General features: G+C 46.1%; 1 protein-coding gene across 1 annotated transcript in view; it reads left to right on the top strand.

The window, feature by feature from the left end:
- Window positions 1–17,456, top strand: part of xkr4 (XK related 4) — a 33,900-nt gene extending 16,444 nt beyond the window's left edge. Inside the window, exons 2-3 of the mRNA XM_042097379.1 lie at window positions 6,134–6,333; window positions 16,077–17,456. Coding sequence (XP_041953313.1) covers window positions 6,134–6,333; window positions 16,077–17,062 — 1,186 coding nt within the window. The 3' untranslated portion in view covers window positions 17,063–17,456. The remainder of the gene's footprint in view (window positions 1–6,133; window positions 6,334–16,076) is intronic.
- The last annotated feature ends 943 nt before the right edge of the window (window positions 17,457–18,399 follow it).

The raw sequence follows: 18,399 nt of genomic DNA, 5'->3' as shown, positions 1-18,399 counted from the left end.
CATACTTATATGAATGTTTTTCCCTTTATGTCTGTAACGTTCTGAATGACACCTATATATAATACCCTGAGCTGAGCTGTGGCTGGATGGACGCCTTGAGTTCCACCCCCCAGCTCACTCTCTGTCGGAGTTCTACTGGACCCCAGGAGAGTGTAGCCCCTGACAGGCGCTCGCTCTCTCTCTCGCTCGCGTGAGCAGCGTGTTTCATCAGCCGCGTCTCACTGGGCATGTAGGCTCTCTCTCCTGGTCAGTCTCAGTCTCAGAGTGCTGCACATACATCCGCTTGTACAACAACCACCACCATCACCACTATCCACCTCACTTTCTACTGTTGTACAGACCGGTAAAAGCAAAGGCTTGTTCAGCTGACCGTTCCCTCCGCTCCATTATCAGGTCTGAGCCTCCCAACCGTAAAACCCTGCCTTCTCTCCCCCTCCCCTCATCGGAGCCACTCAACATGGCTCTTCAGATGCGGCACTGCTAGAGAGAGAGAGGGATGGCCAAACTCTTAAGAATGGCACTTTTGCTCTCAGCGTACGAGTTCCTCAGGCGTTATAGTTCCCAATGTGTGTTGATATGCTGCTGGTAGCTGCTGCTGGGGTACTCCGTGCGGCCAGGTCAGCACACCTCAGAGTGCCTCATCGCCCCCCTCTGCTGGCTGACGCTGTAATGGTTCTCGGCCTGCCCGCCTGCCTGGGCTGATGCCTTGCGCGGGGCTTCTCCACCACTGCCCACTAATATTGCTGCAACTCATATTAGCCCTCAGGCATCAACAATGGCCTTCGGAAACAACCCACAGCTTGAAAATGATGGGAGGCAGGTACACACACACACACACACACACACACACACACACACACACACATGCACACACACACACACACACACACACACACACACACACACACACACACACACGCACACACACACACACACACACACACACACACACACACACACACACACGCACACACACACACACACACACACACACACACATGCCCACACACACACACACACACACACACACACACACACACACACACACATGCACACACACACACACACACACACACACACACACACACACACACACACACACACACACACACACACACACACACACACACACGCATGCACACACACACACTCTCTCTCTGTCTCTCGCTCCCTCTCAGGGACACAGATATGCACATTTTCCTCTAAACTGCTGTCACAAACTCACATGTTTGCTGATACTCATCCATTCTCTCTCTCTTTCTCTCTCTCTCTCTCTGTCTCTCTCTCTTTCTTACAAACACACACACACACACACATGGAGGATGGAGTAGAGATAGTTCAGTGCTGGTGAAGAAGGGGTTAGAGATGTATAAATAAACAATGACCCCATCCTATCCATACATTTATCAGCCAAATGCATTATGTACAGCAGAGGGTCAAAAGATCAGGAGGGGCAGACACACTTCCATATCGCCCACCCCCATCTGATGCTAATAGTTTTCAGTCTCGGTCGTTACCACATCTCATGCATAATTAAAATGGTCAGTGCTCAGACTATAAATAATGATTTATTTTAATTGGCATCTATTAAAATGTTAACTACACATATCACATGCAACATATCACTATCACATATCACCATGCAAAACACCAACCAATCATAGATCCTCATTTGAAAGATTATTTTATCTTCACTATTCTGCAGCTGTCTAATTGTTAAAATTGCGCTGTGCACCAAAATAAGTAATAGTAATTAGAGGAAGCTAACACAGTGGTCTGGCTGCTAGTTCTCTCTCACACACACATACACACACACACACACACACACACACACAAGCAAGCACACACATACAGGGAAAGAGAAGAGTTGTCTTGGGAAAGAGAAGAGTTGTCTTGGGAAAGAGAAGAGTTGTCTTGGCTTGCAGCAGAATGGAGATGAGGCAGTTAAGTACCCCACGCTGCTGCTGCTGTGTGAAGGCCAGGCAAGCCGGAGCAGAGGGCCAAGTCACAGACACAGACCGTGTCCAGCACGGCAGAGAGGTCAAGCCAGCAGTACTCAGGAAGAAACAGTTCATATGGGACCAGGACTGGACAGGACACTACAGACAAGGGATGGCACCAGTAACTGATACAAGTGTGTGTGCGTGCGTGTGTATGTGCATACATGTGTGTGAATGTGTTTACATGCTCACAGAAGATGAGCACTGGCATGCATTCATAATGTATATCTGTAATTGCCTACTCATATGGGTGCACCTGCTTGAGTTGGTCTGGTGCAGAAAGGTGTCAGTGAACTAGCAACTGAGGTTTGTGTGTGTGTGTGTGTGTGTGTGTGTGTGTGTGTGTGTGTGTGTGCGTGTAGATAGGTGGCCACAGTTGGCAGATGCTTTGTTGGCAGGGGAGGGAATGAGACAGTGATGAAGAGAATAGACTGCAGTGCTGGACCCTGCCTGGACATGGGGGGGGGGGGGCAGACAGAGACAGCACCTGGCCCTCTGACATGCCAGGACCTCTCCCTCTCCCTCATTCAGTCTCTCTTTGTGTGTGGGTGAGAGAGAGAGAGAGAGAAAGTGGTTCTCTGGGCATTTGATATCATTTAGTATTGTTTTGTTTGATTGCACTACATTTTATTGGCTAATATGCAGGTGTGTATTTCCATACAAAGATGTGTGCTCTAAGCCGAGGTCTGTGTCTGACTGCACATGACGTACCCAGTGTGGATAAACTGCTGATCTGATTCAGTGTCAAGTCTTCATATTTAGATACACATGTGTGTGTGTGTGTTTATGTACTGCCAGACGCTCCAGATGGGGGTCCCACACGGCCGGCTGGGCTCTCTCTCAGCCTTCTGTCTCTCTCTCTCTCTCCCTCTCTCTCTCTCTCTCTCTCTCTCTCTCTCTCTCTCTCTCTCGGCCTTCTGTCTCTCTCTCTCTCTCTCTCTCTGCTATCCCTGAGTAGCTTTGACTTAGCCCCAGAAATAATCTCATCAGAGCAGGGGGATGCACATCAACATCTGGCTAATCCCATTTGGAACGGGGATTATCAGGATAGCCTGCAAAGCTGGCCCACTCCTGGCCACATGTGCTAGTATGATACTGTGCGGCCTACTGGACCAGCGGTGGCCGGGCAGCAGCGGGCGCGCGGGTGAGAGACGTGGTGAGTTGGGTAGGATGCCCCGTGGCAAGCTTGGCCATGGTGAAGTTCACCCAGCACTCCGCTGTGTACAGTATATTAATGAAATAGAACAGTAGGCTAGCATTTTTGAATAATGTAAGGGGTACCAGCACCTAAATGATGACTGAATAAACAAAACAATTGATAGACATCATGTATTGAGTTATTTATCTCATACAGACGATGCAGAAACAGAGTTGCGAGAGTTTTCGAGCACCCTTGAGTGAAATGTCATATCCCAAGACTGTGCCTCGTGTGAGCCAGCCTGGAGCTCTGTCTCTGCCCCCCTGGGTCATCTCAGGGGTCGGGGCGCGGCTCCAACCCCCACGCCTGGCTCTTGTTCCTGCCCCAATGGTCAGACACACAGACAGATACACGGCGTGTTTGGGATGCATGCCCAGCGTGGTGATAAGGTCAGGAAGATGGGCCGTGTTCCGCTGCCACGGTGTTGTGCCACTCTGAATGTTAACCACTGAAGCCATGGAAATAGCACACTGATGCCCCAAAACTGCACGCGCGCGGTGGACGAGCAGCCATTTTGGCTCTGAATTAATCCCCTACTCACAGTGCTGTAGCAGTGATGTTAAAAATACCCACCGCCCCCCTGGCTGCCTGCCAGCCTCAAATGTAATGTGTCGTCATCATAATGATTCCTCTTGGCTTGCTTTGCATGGGGAGATGTTTTATGCTGTTGTGTCCAGGATGACAGCAATCCAAATCATGGAAGCCACTCGCACATGGAGGCAATGGAGAGCGAATCCAAAGCAACGTGGGCTGTTTTGTGCACATTTTGTTTTGATTTGTCTTTTATTTAAATGAAGCTCTTCTCCTGGTGCCTTTGCGGCTGGATTCATGTCAGCCCGCAGCCCTGGGCCAGCCCACAGGGGGCACTCTCCTCCACCGCTAATTGTTTTCAATTAGCGCTGCGCTCTGTGCACTCTTATCGGTGATCGCGGAGAATTTGTAATCAGGTGTGTAATTAGTCCCATTCAGTCTTTCGCTGTCAAGAGCAGCAACTGAAGGCAACTCAAGGATGCCGTTTAGTAAACGCTTCAGCTGCAGAAAGCAACCTGACGATGCCATTTAGTAAACTCTTCAATTAGGTATACTGTAGGCTGGCTGCAACCAAACACTAAGGCAGCTGTTCTTGCAGAAAAAGGGCAGGATTTCGAGACCTCTGCTATGACACATCTAGAACATGAGTTGAGAGGAGAGGAGACGCCCTGTTTTTCATGTGCAATTGCACCTTTTGAGTGTGTGTGTGTGTGTGTGTGTGAGACAGACTAACACATAGAGAGAGAGGGTAGGCGGGATGTGCATTTGTGTAAATAGGCATTTGCGAAAGCGTGACTAAAAAATATTTGCTCTCAGTGACTAAAGTTGCTTGTGTCGTCAAGTCAAGTTCTGAAACACTTTGAAGTTTGGAGTCCATTATCCATAGTAAACCTGAGATGAGATAACTCATAACTGACTAGAGATACTATGTAAAACATTGTTTTTATGTCAGAGAGATAGATATGGAGAGAGAGAAAGAGAGAGAGAGAGAGGGAGGGAGTGAAGGAGAGAGGGAGAAATGATGTTGGCTGTTTGCCCTGTTGATAAAAGAGGGTAAGTGTTTCTGTGTGTGAGTTGAGCTGGGAAGGGGCATACAGGTCACCTGGCACAGCATGGCCACTCTGGTCACCAGATGCCCACAAGTATATGCTCAGGAAAGCCCACTGCAGCCTCCTATGTGTGCATTATTCAGATGGCTGCCAAAGCAGCACACCAACTGTTTTAATGCAGAAGGACAGCCAGCCACTCTATAGCTCTTGCACTCTGTTGCATAACTGCTGTGTATTTTAAGCTCTGTGTGTCGTTTTGGTCCGCTCCTGTTTCATGGCACAGAATATGTAGATGTCGTCTGTTGCCATAGCGATCCTTGGGGATTTCACACCTGGTTCCGTGCGGCTCTTTGAAAGTGTCCCCTCCAGCTCTGTAGATTGTTGTCAATGCCTTTGATACGCACTAAGCGTCTGTGAAACTTATCAGCTGTGCAAATACCACAAAAACATTTGCATTCATACACAAACGTTAGATGATGCACAGATCCTTGACCACTGTGGTTTAAATGTCAGAGGATGCACAGATCCCTGACCACTGTGGTTTTCTCATTGTGCGGCCACTACTCAAAAAAAGTAGTGCGGCCACTACACAAAAAGTAGTGCAGACAAGACGCTTAAAAGACGCTTAAAAAACATTTTGTAGGTTGTAATTGGCCAATTTCACAGTCTGTGTCTCATGTCATTTCAGAAAGATTACACAGGTTTATGTATCCCACTACATTCCACTTTTCAGCAAGAAAGCGGGCCATTCCTTTCTCCAACCTTTTGCATTTAAGGAGGATTAAGGCAACAAATAGAAGATGTGTGAATAACTATCCTGGAACAGCAAGGCATTTTCTCCCTTCATTCTTGTTCACATTGGAGAGCATTATTTGAAGGTCAAGCCATTAAGTCAAGCATTGATGAGATCTGCTATAGGGCATCTTAATCACTTAGGGGATTTAACACATTGTACAATAATGTTGATACATTATATTGCAAGTTGCTAGACCTTCCTTAAACCTTAAATGTATCTTCTTGTGACATTGGTAATTCATTCATGAATTAACTGGGCGTATAGTCCTTTAGGCTACTTATTACAATGAGACTGGACAACGGAATAAAAGCAGTGTTTGTGGAGTGTTTCTTGGAAGCTTGCATTATTTGGCACAGTTTTACATTTAACTCACTGTGAAACCTTTACCAATAAAGCAGAGCTCCATTCATCCCCTGTGGCATGTGGCTACTACTCCAAGATGTTCCTGACCCCTCCAGTGATACACATCCAACAATGAACTGCAGCCGAATGCTAAAACAATGTGTGTAACTTTGAACTGATTTATTGTGTGTGTGTGTGTGTGTGTTGGTACATCCAGGTACTTCCACACCATCTACCTGGGCATTCGTAGCCGGCGCAGTGGAGAGACGGAGAGCTGGCGTTTCTACTGGCGGATGGTGTATGAGTATGCCGACGTCAGCATGCTGCATCTGCTGGCTACCTTCCTGGAGAGCGCACCCCAACTCGTACTGCAGCTCTGCATCATCATCCAGACACACAAGCTACAGGCGCTGCAAGGTGATTAACGCAAACATACACACACACAGATGCACACACACTCACTAGTTGATGAAAACCCTTGCACATTCCCACACACAAAGACAGTCACAGACATACACACATACCTGAATGTATTTATATTCCTATGTACTGTAGATGCATGTTTGGTCACACATACACAGAAAAAAAGACCTTTACACACACTCACATGCACTCACACACATACATACACACACACACAAAGGCAGTTATACATACCTCATTACACTCACATAATTATGCACACATATGCTCACACACCCACAAGCACACAAACAAATGCATACGCATGTGCATTTTAGCACATGAATCCTCTCTGGTGCACTCTGGCCTTGTGCAGGAGTCGGATATCTTATCAAAGAGGGAAGATGCAAAAACTCACTTTAATCAGTGCATTATGACAATGCTAAAGTCACTTTAATCAGTGTGTTATGACGAAGCTAACGTCCCTTTAATCAGTGCGTTATCACGACGCTAAAATCTGCAGCTTTGTTTGGGCCGTCAGTCTTCATGCCAGTTCTGAATTTATTGGGTCAGTGAGCTGAAGAAATTAGTCATTGCGTGCATAAAATTATGACACATACACATATCTGCACACACATCCCCACTCACTCACACACACACAAGACACAAGACACTCGCACAAGACACACGACTCTGATGGCACACATGCCCTCACGTGATACGCCTCCCATGCCTTTGGGCACTGCCCATGAATTAGCTATCTGTGCTATTAACATTCCCTTCATCTACTGGTCCATGTGTCTCGCCTTGTACATTCATCCGGTGTGGTGGCAGAATCAAACGATCTCTTCAGAAAAGCATTCCTTGAACTGAACACGGCGCCTTGCCTCTCGCAATGGCAGTGAATCATGGGTAATTACTGGCTGCTGTGGCACTATGGGCCTGCGAGGGACGAGGGGGACATGGGGCGGGGGTGCTGATATTCAGTGCACTGGAGGCCTGGTGGGCTTGCTACTGGCGGAAACTGTACTGTGTGTGTCGTCTCTGTCTGCCTGAGACACGGCAGCATCCTGAGGTGCTTAATGTGCTTGTGTGACAGTCCCACTTTCTCACAGGCGCAGTTTGGACTCTTCTGGCTGCCTGTGTCAGCCGCTAGGGCTCTGCTGTGTGTGTGTGTGTGTGTGTGTGTGTGTGTGTGTGTGTGTGTGTCTGTGTGTGTGTTCGTGTGTGTGTGTCCGTATTAGTTAGGCTGATAAGCATAACAATTGTGCATTTTATGACTAAAGCATGAACGTTTCCACATATAATCTACACACTCTAAGGTTTCATTTCAGATGTGGAGACATTTTGTATCTTACCTCTGGGGGTCAATGACATCATTACACCCCCCCCCCCCCCCCATTATTCTCCATCACAATAATGTACATGTTCACAAATATACAGTTTTATTCCAATAGAAATGCTTATTTCTGGGGCAACCGTGGCCTACTGGTTAGCACTTCGGACTTGTAACCGGAGGGTTGCCGGTTCGAGCCCCGACCAGTAGGCATGGCTGAAGTGCCCTTGAGCAAGGCACCTAACCCCTCACTGCTCCCCGAGCGCCGCTGTTGTTGCAGGCAGCCCACTGCACCGGGATTAGTGTGTGCTTCCCCTCACTGTGTGCTGAGTGTGTTTCACTAATTCACGGATTGGGATAAATGCAGAGACCAAATTTCCCTCACGGGATCAAAAGAGTATATATACTATACTTATATATATTTTGGCCTCAGCACCCTGATGCCACATTCTTTCTGGAACACCAGTTTGGCTTCTGTTGAGCCTTTTTGCATGGCAGTTTTTTTTACCACCTGTGCTTCTGGAAAAAACTATTTACAATGAATAATTAATTATTTATTTAAAAGAATATGTAACAAATTAGCATGTTAGTGACCACACTCTCCACAAGCTAGCATGATAGCAAAAAGGCTAATCAAAATGGGTTAACATGTTATTTTATGTACATTTATATTATTATTGTTATTATGATGATGATGATTATTATTATTATTATTATTATTATTATTATTATTATCATACCAATCATTATTACTACTTTATAAAGTATCTTATTAAGCACTATATCTTAATCAATATTTTACACATTAGTGAGTAGGCCCGCCCCATTGGATGTACAGTATAACCTCATGTATAAAATCTTTATAACAAAGGTAGACCTAAGTTTCATAGACTACTTAATAAATTACCCATAGATAGTGGCTATGTTTCATTGGCCAAAGATCTTCATGAGATGGGTAAATTACCCCCATGCCAGTCCTATGCCAGTCCTCTAGCTTGACAGGCTAGAGGACTGGCATAGAAGCCACACTCAGGAGTGCCCATGTGCCAATGGTCCATACACGTTCACACAGTTCACACAGAGCATTTTAGGCAATCTGTGAGATTTTACCCAACCCAAAACTAATTGCAGTGGTTGAACATTGGATTTGTATCTGAAAATGTTCAAAGCTCCAAACTGTACAAGTGTACCAAGTTTCATGCTTTTATGGAAAAACTGTCCTAATTGGCATATATCACATGTACAATACATTCAGTAAAACTGCCCTAAGTACAATTTTTGGCCCTTGACCTAGATGCACAAATGATGCCAATTTTGACATTATCAAAAACCCTAATGGTCGCCGAGGCAACCAGGGCTGCATACAGTTTTGAAGATACAAAGGTTCAAAAACCGAGGACCAACAATTTCACAATGGACATTAAGTAGAGAGGGTGAAGGGAATGGGGGGTTGGCTATGGGCTCTGGATTTCTTTTTGTGAGGGCCACCAAGTACCAATTAACTGACTAACTGTCATTGTACAATGTCCAAGTTCAAGTGCCAAGTTACAGGAACTTAAAAAAGAACCAATTTTGACCTCATGCTACGTTGTGATTGTTAGTAGACGAAATGCTGAGATGTTTGTAGAATGTGGGAGTCAGCAAAAGTGCATTGAATGGCAGGCATTGAAAAGAAATGGCTGGAGTGGTCTTTGACTTGTATTATTATTATGCGCTAACAAAGCGGCGGTCATATACAGCTGAGCTCATAAGTTTATGAACCCATGACTAAAAAGAGGAATAAAAATCAATCTTATGAGCTCAACTCTAGGTTTAGTCTGTGTGAGTTTTTTTTCTTCCGGAGTTTTTTTAATTTATTATTATTTTTATTATTTTTTAACGATTCCCGGGACACTGAAAGACTGGGCTGCACGAAACTTGGTGGGCATGTAAGCCCATCGTATCAATGGAGTATTGTATCGTATCTACTTCCAAACTGATACAGTGTTTGTGGACATGAATTGGATTTTTTGAAATCAAAACTGATGCGTCCTAGTGTAGGCTAGATATAGCCTCAGTCTCTCTGGGATGCTCTTTTTAGTTCACCTTTTAGTTGTGAAATGTTCCTCATTTTGTTGTCTTTATAATTATGCCTACACAACTGCTAGAAGGTAGACATTTAGATTTCGCCATCGCGTCTGTTGTAGAAGATATTAACAGTGCAATAACTTAATAATAATGATTAAAAAAAACAATCAGAAAACAATGTTAAGGCAATTGTGGAGAAAAAGAATGGTTCGGGTGCTCTTTCTATGGGATTCACCCCCTCTATTGGTTGAAACACAGCTCATAATCACATCCCAATGGAGCAGTAGCCTATCAGACTCAAATTCTGACTAGAATTTTGAGTATGACAACGTTATGCTAAAATTTTTCTCCTTCATCAAATGATATGTTGTCTTTGAACTATTCATAATTAAATATAGTGTTGATATTATTTGTAAATTATAGCATTCTTTTTTATTCACATTTTACAAAGTGTCCCAAGTTTTTTGGAATTTGGGTTCTATGAGGATTTATACAGCTAATAGAATTAGAACATGCTAATAGATAAATTAAGTATCTCTTATCTTTCTTGGACATACTCCAGGACACTATTGAAAAACACCAGTGAAAAATAATAACAGAATTGACAGCAACAGCTAAATTGTCAGGTTAAAGTCTTTCCTACCCTCCTTTGTCCTTCCCTCTCTTCTACACTCTCCTTTCCTTGAGCTCTCTTTCTCCTCTTAGCAGCCGAGGTTGCCATAGTTACTGTGGCTATAGCACACTGACAGTCAGTTGGACCTTATCAATCCTCCGCCTCTCTCTGTCTCTATGGCTCCATCCGAAACGGAAGACAGCTGCCTGCTGCTTCCCTCTCTAAATAGAGAGCTGTCTCACTAGACATTGGTTTAAATGCATCTTTGAATGAGTGTAGCACTCTAGAATCTTTGGTTAACACTACGGTATGATGTTACGATGTCACACAAATCACATTTCAACAGATTCAGCAGCCATTATCGATGTCATCCGCCATCTTTGTTTACTTTTGACAGCTGTTTCAGACGTTGCTGCAAAGGATTGTGGATAGTAGGGAGCATGAAGTGAGCATTGATGCTGCCTTCAAAAACGACCATTATTCGATAATTCTAAGACATCTTAGAAGGCAGCAAAAATAGTTTTTTCGGTTTCGAATCACACTTGCTGCCTCGCTTCCCAGTTAGATATCTTAAAAGGCAGCAGTTTTTTTCCGTTTCGAACAGAGCCTCTCTCTCTCTCCTCCATGTCTCTTTCTCTCTTCCATCTCTCACTCTTCTGTCTCTCTCTCTCTCCCTCCTCCATCTCTGTCTCTTCTCCATCTCTCTCTCTCTCTCTCTTTGCCAGGAGTAAAACTGCTCCACCAGAAGCCCACTATCATCACTTGTAAGTGGGCTATTTCTCAGCCAGACTGTTTCCTCCAGCAGCCCCCCCTCCTCTCTCTCCGTCCAAAAAAACAAAACTACCCGTGCCCAAACATACAGAGTGCTTGATGCGAAAGGCTGTGGGGATGAATAAAACACTCCCACACTGAGTAATGTTATTGAGTGAAAACCCAGAGTGCTGTGAAGATCATTCACACAAGAATGATCACTGTTATTACACGTATCGAGCTAACTTTTAGCCTGCTAAATGAAATTAGCTTCTATATTTATTCCTGCAAATTGATAATGAATTACAACGTAAATGATCTGTAATCACTGTGGATAATTAGGTGTTTATCTCAGTAATCATATTTTAAAGCAGGCCTAATTAGGATAGACACAATTCTGTCTGTCAGTTGTGTGCATTTTTTCATGAAAAGAGTGTATGTTACTTATGGGATATCTAATAAGCTTTGTCCACCGTGTTTATATGGGTAGATTCCAGAAATTATTCCAAGATCCCAATCTTCCATCTTTCTCTTTTATGCGCCAAGAAAGAATGCATATGGTTGTCATTTTAGTTCTGTTAAAGATCTCCAGACATATACTCAGATCGTCAGCGTAGAGCTGTGCTGCTTTTCCTTGCTCACAGCCTTGTGGTTGCCTGTTGGTAGTTAGGTTCTACTGTCCAGGGGAGCACGGCTTCAGTCAACTCCAGCTTGTTTCTGACACTCGTTCATCACCCCCTACCTGCAGCACTTAACGTCTCATTAGTAACTTAGCTTTGATCTGTCTCCGTTTGTCAAATGGCCCCTCAAAGGGACTTTAATTGGCCCGACATGAGATGCTTCATTAATTCCCATTTCTGTCAAATACAGCCGCTGCAAATTGAGGGGGAAAAAAAAGGACCTGTTCCTTCTGGGATCGGCACATGGAGGAGAGGAGCAATTCCAATTTGAAAAGTCAGGTGTTTGGGAGAGTAAAAAAAAAAAAAAACTGTGGTTCACTCAAGGCCATGACGTCACAGGAGATCAAATGAGCCATCAGTGGACATCAGACACCAGAGCCGAAGCGATTGATGTCATGATTCGGCCTTTGAAGTCACAGAGTCCCTCAAACTCAAGAAGCCAAGAGTCAAACCCAAGGGATTTCACACACTTGCTTAAGATGTTCAGGTATGTCAGTGAGCGTCAAAGAGTAGATTTCCCCTAACGCTGTCCCCCGAAACATCCCTGACATCTTACAGTCACCAGCCTCTACACGTCTGCGCAGTGTAGCCGACTCTGACGGAGTTCTCTCCTCCAGACCACTCTCTAGTGGACGTTGGGCTCTGTGTCCTGCAGGAGGACTCGTTACGGCTGCATCCCCCAGGTGAGAGGCCCGTGGGCCGGGCTGCATTAGCAACGGGGGCGCAGAACTGCCGCAGTACAGCAGCAGCCGTGGCGCATGTCCCTGTGCACTGAGCCGTCAGCTAACCGGTAGCTCAGGCCTCTAACCAGACAGGTGTCCCCCGCGGACAGCTGGACATACCACAGTGTCACAAAAGGAGAGACAGGAGCTGGAGCGTTCTGTAACTCTACCACCCCTCTCTTCCTCTGCCACCTGTACTCCTCTCTCTCTCTCTCTCTCTCTAGCTCTCCTCTTTCTCTCTCTCTCTCTCTAGCTCTCCTCTTTCTCTCTCTCTTTCTTCTTCTCACTCTGTTTTCCTATTCCCTGTCACTGCTCGCTCCTTCCTCTCTTACTCCCTCTCTCTTACTCTCACTCCCTGTCTCTCTCTCTCTTTTTCTGTCTCTCTGTCTCTCTTCCTCTCACTCTGTTTTCTTTCTCCCTGTCAGTCTGCTCACTCCTTCCCCTCTCTCTCCCTCCTTTTCTCACTCTCTATCCCTCTCTCTCTCTCTGTCTCCATTTCTCTGTCTGTTTCTCTCTCTCTCCTCTCCCTCTACCTCTTTCTTTCTCTCTCTCCCCCTTTTCTTTGCCCCCCCCCCCTTCCTTCTGTGCTCTCCCCGACCCCCTCCCTTCCCCTGAATTTCTGCAGCCTCTCTGAGCAGTATGGGAATGACATCATCGGCTGTGTATCACACAGCCAAGTACACACACACACACACACACACACACACACACACAAAGAGGGGTAGGGGGTGAGAGGGAAAAGGAGAAGGAGAGGGGAGAGTGAGAGAGAGCAGGTTCCCTGGGTGGCTGTCTCCTCTGGACAGTGCACGTGTATGGGGGGGGGGGGGGGGGGACTGAAACAGTGAGCGAGGAGGGGAGATGGGCTCGTTGTCATGTTGACAGGGGGTGTGCAGCAGAGGACTGGATGGAGCCATGGGCAAAGCAGCGGCTGAAATAACAATTGCAGCCTGCCTGGGCCAGTTAATTATCCTACTTCACAAAGCAGTCATTAAACCCCCTCATCACCATCCTCTGCCTAATCGGCTGAATTTAATCTAAGTGATTTAAATACATACACAGATCACTGGCAGAAACAAACACAAATGCATACTATCCTTGCATGCATGCAATGCATACTACTATACTGTACTTGCATGCTACGTCTTTGTGTGTGGGAAAGATGCAAGTCATCGCACAATCATACAAACATATGCACACATCTTTAATATGGATTATATGCATGTTGGTTAACATTCATGTCACGGACATGCAGGTACATAACTGTAGAGGTAGGGAGGCAGAATGTCATCTTTATCTGAAGTGTACTGATTTCAACTCAATTCAGTTGTGGCAGCCCCTCAGACAATAATCAAGACTGATTTCATGTCATCTCCTATGAGCTAGTCAGTGCTGCAGGCTTAGTGTCCTGAACACAGAGGCAAGGAGGCTGTCAGGAGAGAGACAAAGGGGGGGGGGGGGGGGCAGAGATAAGACGCACAGAAAGAAGAGAGAGAAGAGAGTGCAGGAAAAAAAAATAGAAAAGTCACAGAAAGAGAAAAAGAGGAAAATACTCTGACAGAACAGAAGCACAAAACAGAAGCAAGGACAGTGAGTGAGAGAGAGAGAGAGAGAGAGTGAGCGATAGAGAGAGAGAGAGAGAGAGAGAATTTCTTCCAAAACCTGTTCGTAGTGAGCTTTGAAGTCATAGTAATTAGAAAGTGTGAGAGTTACCCATATGTTTAAGTGTGATAAGGCCTGTAGGTGACTGTAATAGTCTCTGATGTTGAAAGGGCAGGAGAAAGGCAGTACCTGTAAATGAAGATAGACTTGGAGACCATTGACTTCCCTACGGTCCGCTGTGTTATCCTGCCACATTCAGAGTAGCCGACATTACAAACACATCAAACTCCAGAGACAAAGCTACTTTGGTGGGGGAATAATTGAATGTTTAAGGGGTGTCAGGATCACACCAAGGTCTCTATCAATGTTACATGCTACCTTCATAGAATATACTGAATGAAGTCAAACAGTTTTTAGCATAGTCAAAACAAGCATAGTCTCTGTTAGAATTTAAAAGGTTACCCCATGGCCTGTTTATCTCACCTTGTGGATTTTCTTCTCATTAAGGAAACTCTTACACTATTGCAACCGATTAACACAACACCACCAACAGCAAAGCATAATTGCAGTGGAAAGATGTCTTCCTGTATGTGATGATCTATGAGGTGCATGAAATGGAAAGTGTCATCAGCCCTATCACTAGCTAATTGGATGATCATTTAGTTCATATTGCTTAAATGAGTAGTTCAAGAGCCTCCGTTTTGTCTGTCTGTCTGTCTTTTAAGCCTGACAGGCACTGTCCAGTTTCTCTCAGTCGCGTAACCTAAGACGTGGTTTCAGATGGTCACTGTGGCTGTGCTCACATGGCACGCCTTTACTGCTCACACTGCACGACAGCTGACCAAACGTTCTGTTATGCCAAACATGTCAACCCGAGAGCTGGAGCGATCGGATGCAAGAACGGTGATTGTTATAACTTCTAATTTGGTTTCATGAGCTCACTCAAACTACATGACATACAATGAATAGCCAATCAAACTGGAATTTTTCCCAGTTCTAAATTTTGTTGGGGCAGGCAGAATGGTGGCTTAAATTGGGCAGAAATTGCACAGTGTCTGACCGGTAGTAATGTCTGGGTCAGACTGTTATGTAGTGAGAGGACTAAACGTTGTCAATATTAAACATGTCTTTCCTGTGGAAGTGGGAACGGGTGACTGCTGCTGGGAGTAATCTGTGCCACCTCCTCCCGTGCTAGACCAGAAAAATGGCTCGCTTACTCACTCCCTGCTCCAGAGCCATCCTTCAGTCATCAGCGCCTGCATGTAGTAGTAACCATGGCAGCCAGCAAACGACAACCAAACTACACAAACGTGCAGGCTATTGAGGTTACTCTTCTAAGATATGATACTTGAGCTCCATTTCCGTTTCAAACCACAGTGACTACTCTCTGGTGTTTGGTGACTCAGCACCTGAAGACCACTAGGAGTAAAGGGATTAAAGGAGCTCATCTTAATTATCATGTGGCCTGTATGGAACCCATGCAGCAGGCAGGGACCATGACTTACAGTTGCATGCACTGCTCTTTTCTATTAGCCTAAAGGCGATAGGTTATGCATACATACATGCTGGGTAATAAAGGCTATAGGTTATGCATACATACAGGCTGGGTGATAAAGGCTATAGGTTATGCATACATACAGGCTGGGTGATAAAGGCTATAGGTTATGCATACATACAGGCTGGAATAACATTACAAAACACACAAAGTAGAGGGACAGTGACCAAACAATGCAAAGAATAAAAACAATGAAGGTGTTAGTAGAATCAAAAGGGTAAGATATGAAACCACAACAACGAAGATGACAACAGAGTCAGCTGGGATCTTAAAATATGAGGGCTTATCTTGTGGCTTGACTACCAACTGTGCAGTTGTTATTTTGACTCCTGGGAAACATACACATTGGCTTCCAATAACAATCTACAGTATACCATCTGTAAGCCTTGGATAGGAGTGTGTGCTAAATGACTAAATCCACCTGTTTTCTGTGCAGGCATGACGGCGGCCGCCTCCCTGGTATCCCTGGCCTGGGCCCTGGCCTCCTACCAGAAGGCTCTGCGCGACTCACGTGACGACAAGAAGCCCATCAGCTACCTGGCGGTCATCATCCAGTTCTGCTGGCACTTCTTCACCATCGCGGCGCGCGTGGTGACCTTCGCCCTGTTCGCCTCCGTGTTCCAGCTCTACTTCGGCATTTTCATCGTGCTCCACTGGTGCATCATGACCTTCTGGATTGTCCACTGCGAGACGGAGTTCTGCATCACCAAGTGGGAGGAGATCGTCTTCGACATGGTGGTGGGCATCATCTACATCTTCAGCTGGTTCAACGTGAAGGAGGGCCGCACGCGCTGCCGCCTGCTCATCTACTACCTGGTCATCCTGCTGGAGAACACGGCGCTCAGCACGCTCTGGTACCTCTACCGGCTGCCGGCCAGCACCGACGCCTTCGCCGTGCCCGCGCTCTGTGTCATCTTCTCCAGCTTCCTGACCGGCGTGGTCTTCATGCTCATGTACTATGCCTTCTTCCACCCCAACGGCCCGCGCTTCGGACGCTCGGCCAGCCTGGGCCTGGACGACCCCGTCGGCGTGGGCGCCTTCTCCACACTGTCCACCGAGGGCGCCACCAACTCGCTGCGCTCCAACCGCGGCGGCATCAGCGGCGGAGGAGGAGGAGGCGGTCAGGCCCTGCTGGCTGGTGACAGGGACGCCAAGTACAGCGAGCGTGACGGTTGCGTGCCCGTGTTTCAGGTGCGGCCCACGGCCCCATCCACGCCCTCGTCGCGTGCGCCCCGCATCGAGGAGACGGTCATCAAAATAGACCTGTGCCGCAACCGCTACCCGGCGTGGGAGCGGCACGTGCTGGACCGCAGCATACGTAAGGCCATCCTGGCTGTGGACTGCTCCCCCGTGCCCCCACGGCTCCAGTACAAGGACGACACAATGGTGCAGGAGAGGCTGGAGTACGAGACCACGTTGTAGCCCTCACGCTCTCTCCCCTCTCCTTGCTCTCGCTCTCTCTCTCTCTCTTGCGCGCTCTCTCTCTCTCTCTCTCTCTCTCTCTCTCTCTCCACTGACCCTTTCTGAGGCTGTGTCTCCCAACACTGACCCCCACCCCAGCCCCGACCTTCACCCCTCCATAGGATTACAGTTAGGATGAAACACACTGGGATTTTACAGCAGGACTGTGGCAATAAAAGGTACTAGCTTTTCCCAATACAGGTCACCAGTGTTCATCCATGATGTTGATTGTCATGGAGGGAACATAGAAACAGAGGGAAAAAACGCAAACAATGGGCAGAACTTATTCGTTTAAAAAACAATATTTTCTAAGCAGAGATCTTTTGTTTGTTTGGTTTACTTGATTGATGTGTGTGTGTGTGTGTGTGTGTGTGTGTGTGTGTGTGTGTGTGTGTGCGCGTGTGTGTGTGTGCGTGTGTGTGTGTGTGCGTGTGTGTGTGTGTGCGTGTGTGTGTCTGTGTGTGTGTGTGTGTGTGTGTGTGTGTGTGTATGTAAGGGGGGTGTCTGTGTGTGTTGTGTGAGTGTGTGTGTGTGTGTGTGTGTCTGTCTGTCTATGTGTGTGTATCTGTACACTTAGTTTCTACTTTTCTTTAGTATTTTTACTGGTCAGGGAATATCTTCTTTTCTAAATGGCCATTGCGCTGATACAGAAAAACCACTATCATCCTCAGTGTTGTAAACAGCAACTACTTTCCACAGTAGAAAGTGTTAGTTGTACAGCTATTTACCATTTCACTATCATTTCCAAAGCAGGAGAAAACTAACTAACTAACACAGTGTCCATTTTAACTATGCTAAACAGGCTCCAGTTCCATTCTCAGATTCTCCCCCAAACCATTTGGGCTCAACTTTCCATGCATGCTCATGCTCATGCTCATGCTCACACACATAGATGCATTAATGCTGCAGTCCAGACAACTCGGAGGTCGGAGGTTGGACTTCCGACTATAAAGTCGAGTATAAAGTCGAGGTCTTGAATTTCCCCTTGGGGATCAATATAGTATCTATCTATCTGTCTATCTATCTATCTATCTATCTATCTATCTAGGTAAATTGTCTCCCTGAGTTTCCCTGTAGGAGGTCAGAGTTTTTGACCTACAAGTTTGTCTGGGATAAAATTGGGAGTTTCCAACGAGGAAATATCTGACTTCCGAGGTTTTCTGGAATGTAGCATAATACACAGAACACTCACATACACATAGACAAACACACACAGGCCTTTTCCCTCATCATTCGTTCTGTATGCACCTACCAACATGCATACCACAAACAGAGTGTTACTATGAACTATGGCCAGC

Source organism: Alosa sapidissima, chromosome 1 (genome assembly GCF_018492685.1).
Source record: "Alosa sapidissima isolate fAloSap1 chromosome 1, fAloSap1.pri, whole genome shotgun sequence".
Taxonomy (NCBI): domain Eukaryota; kingdom Metazoa; phylum Chordata; class Actinopteri; order Clupeiformes; family Clupeidae; genus Alosa; species Alosa sapidissima.
The sequence above is the reverse complement of the archived record's forward strand: the minus strand, read 5'-3'. Positions and strand labels throughout refer to the sequence as shown.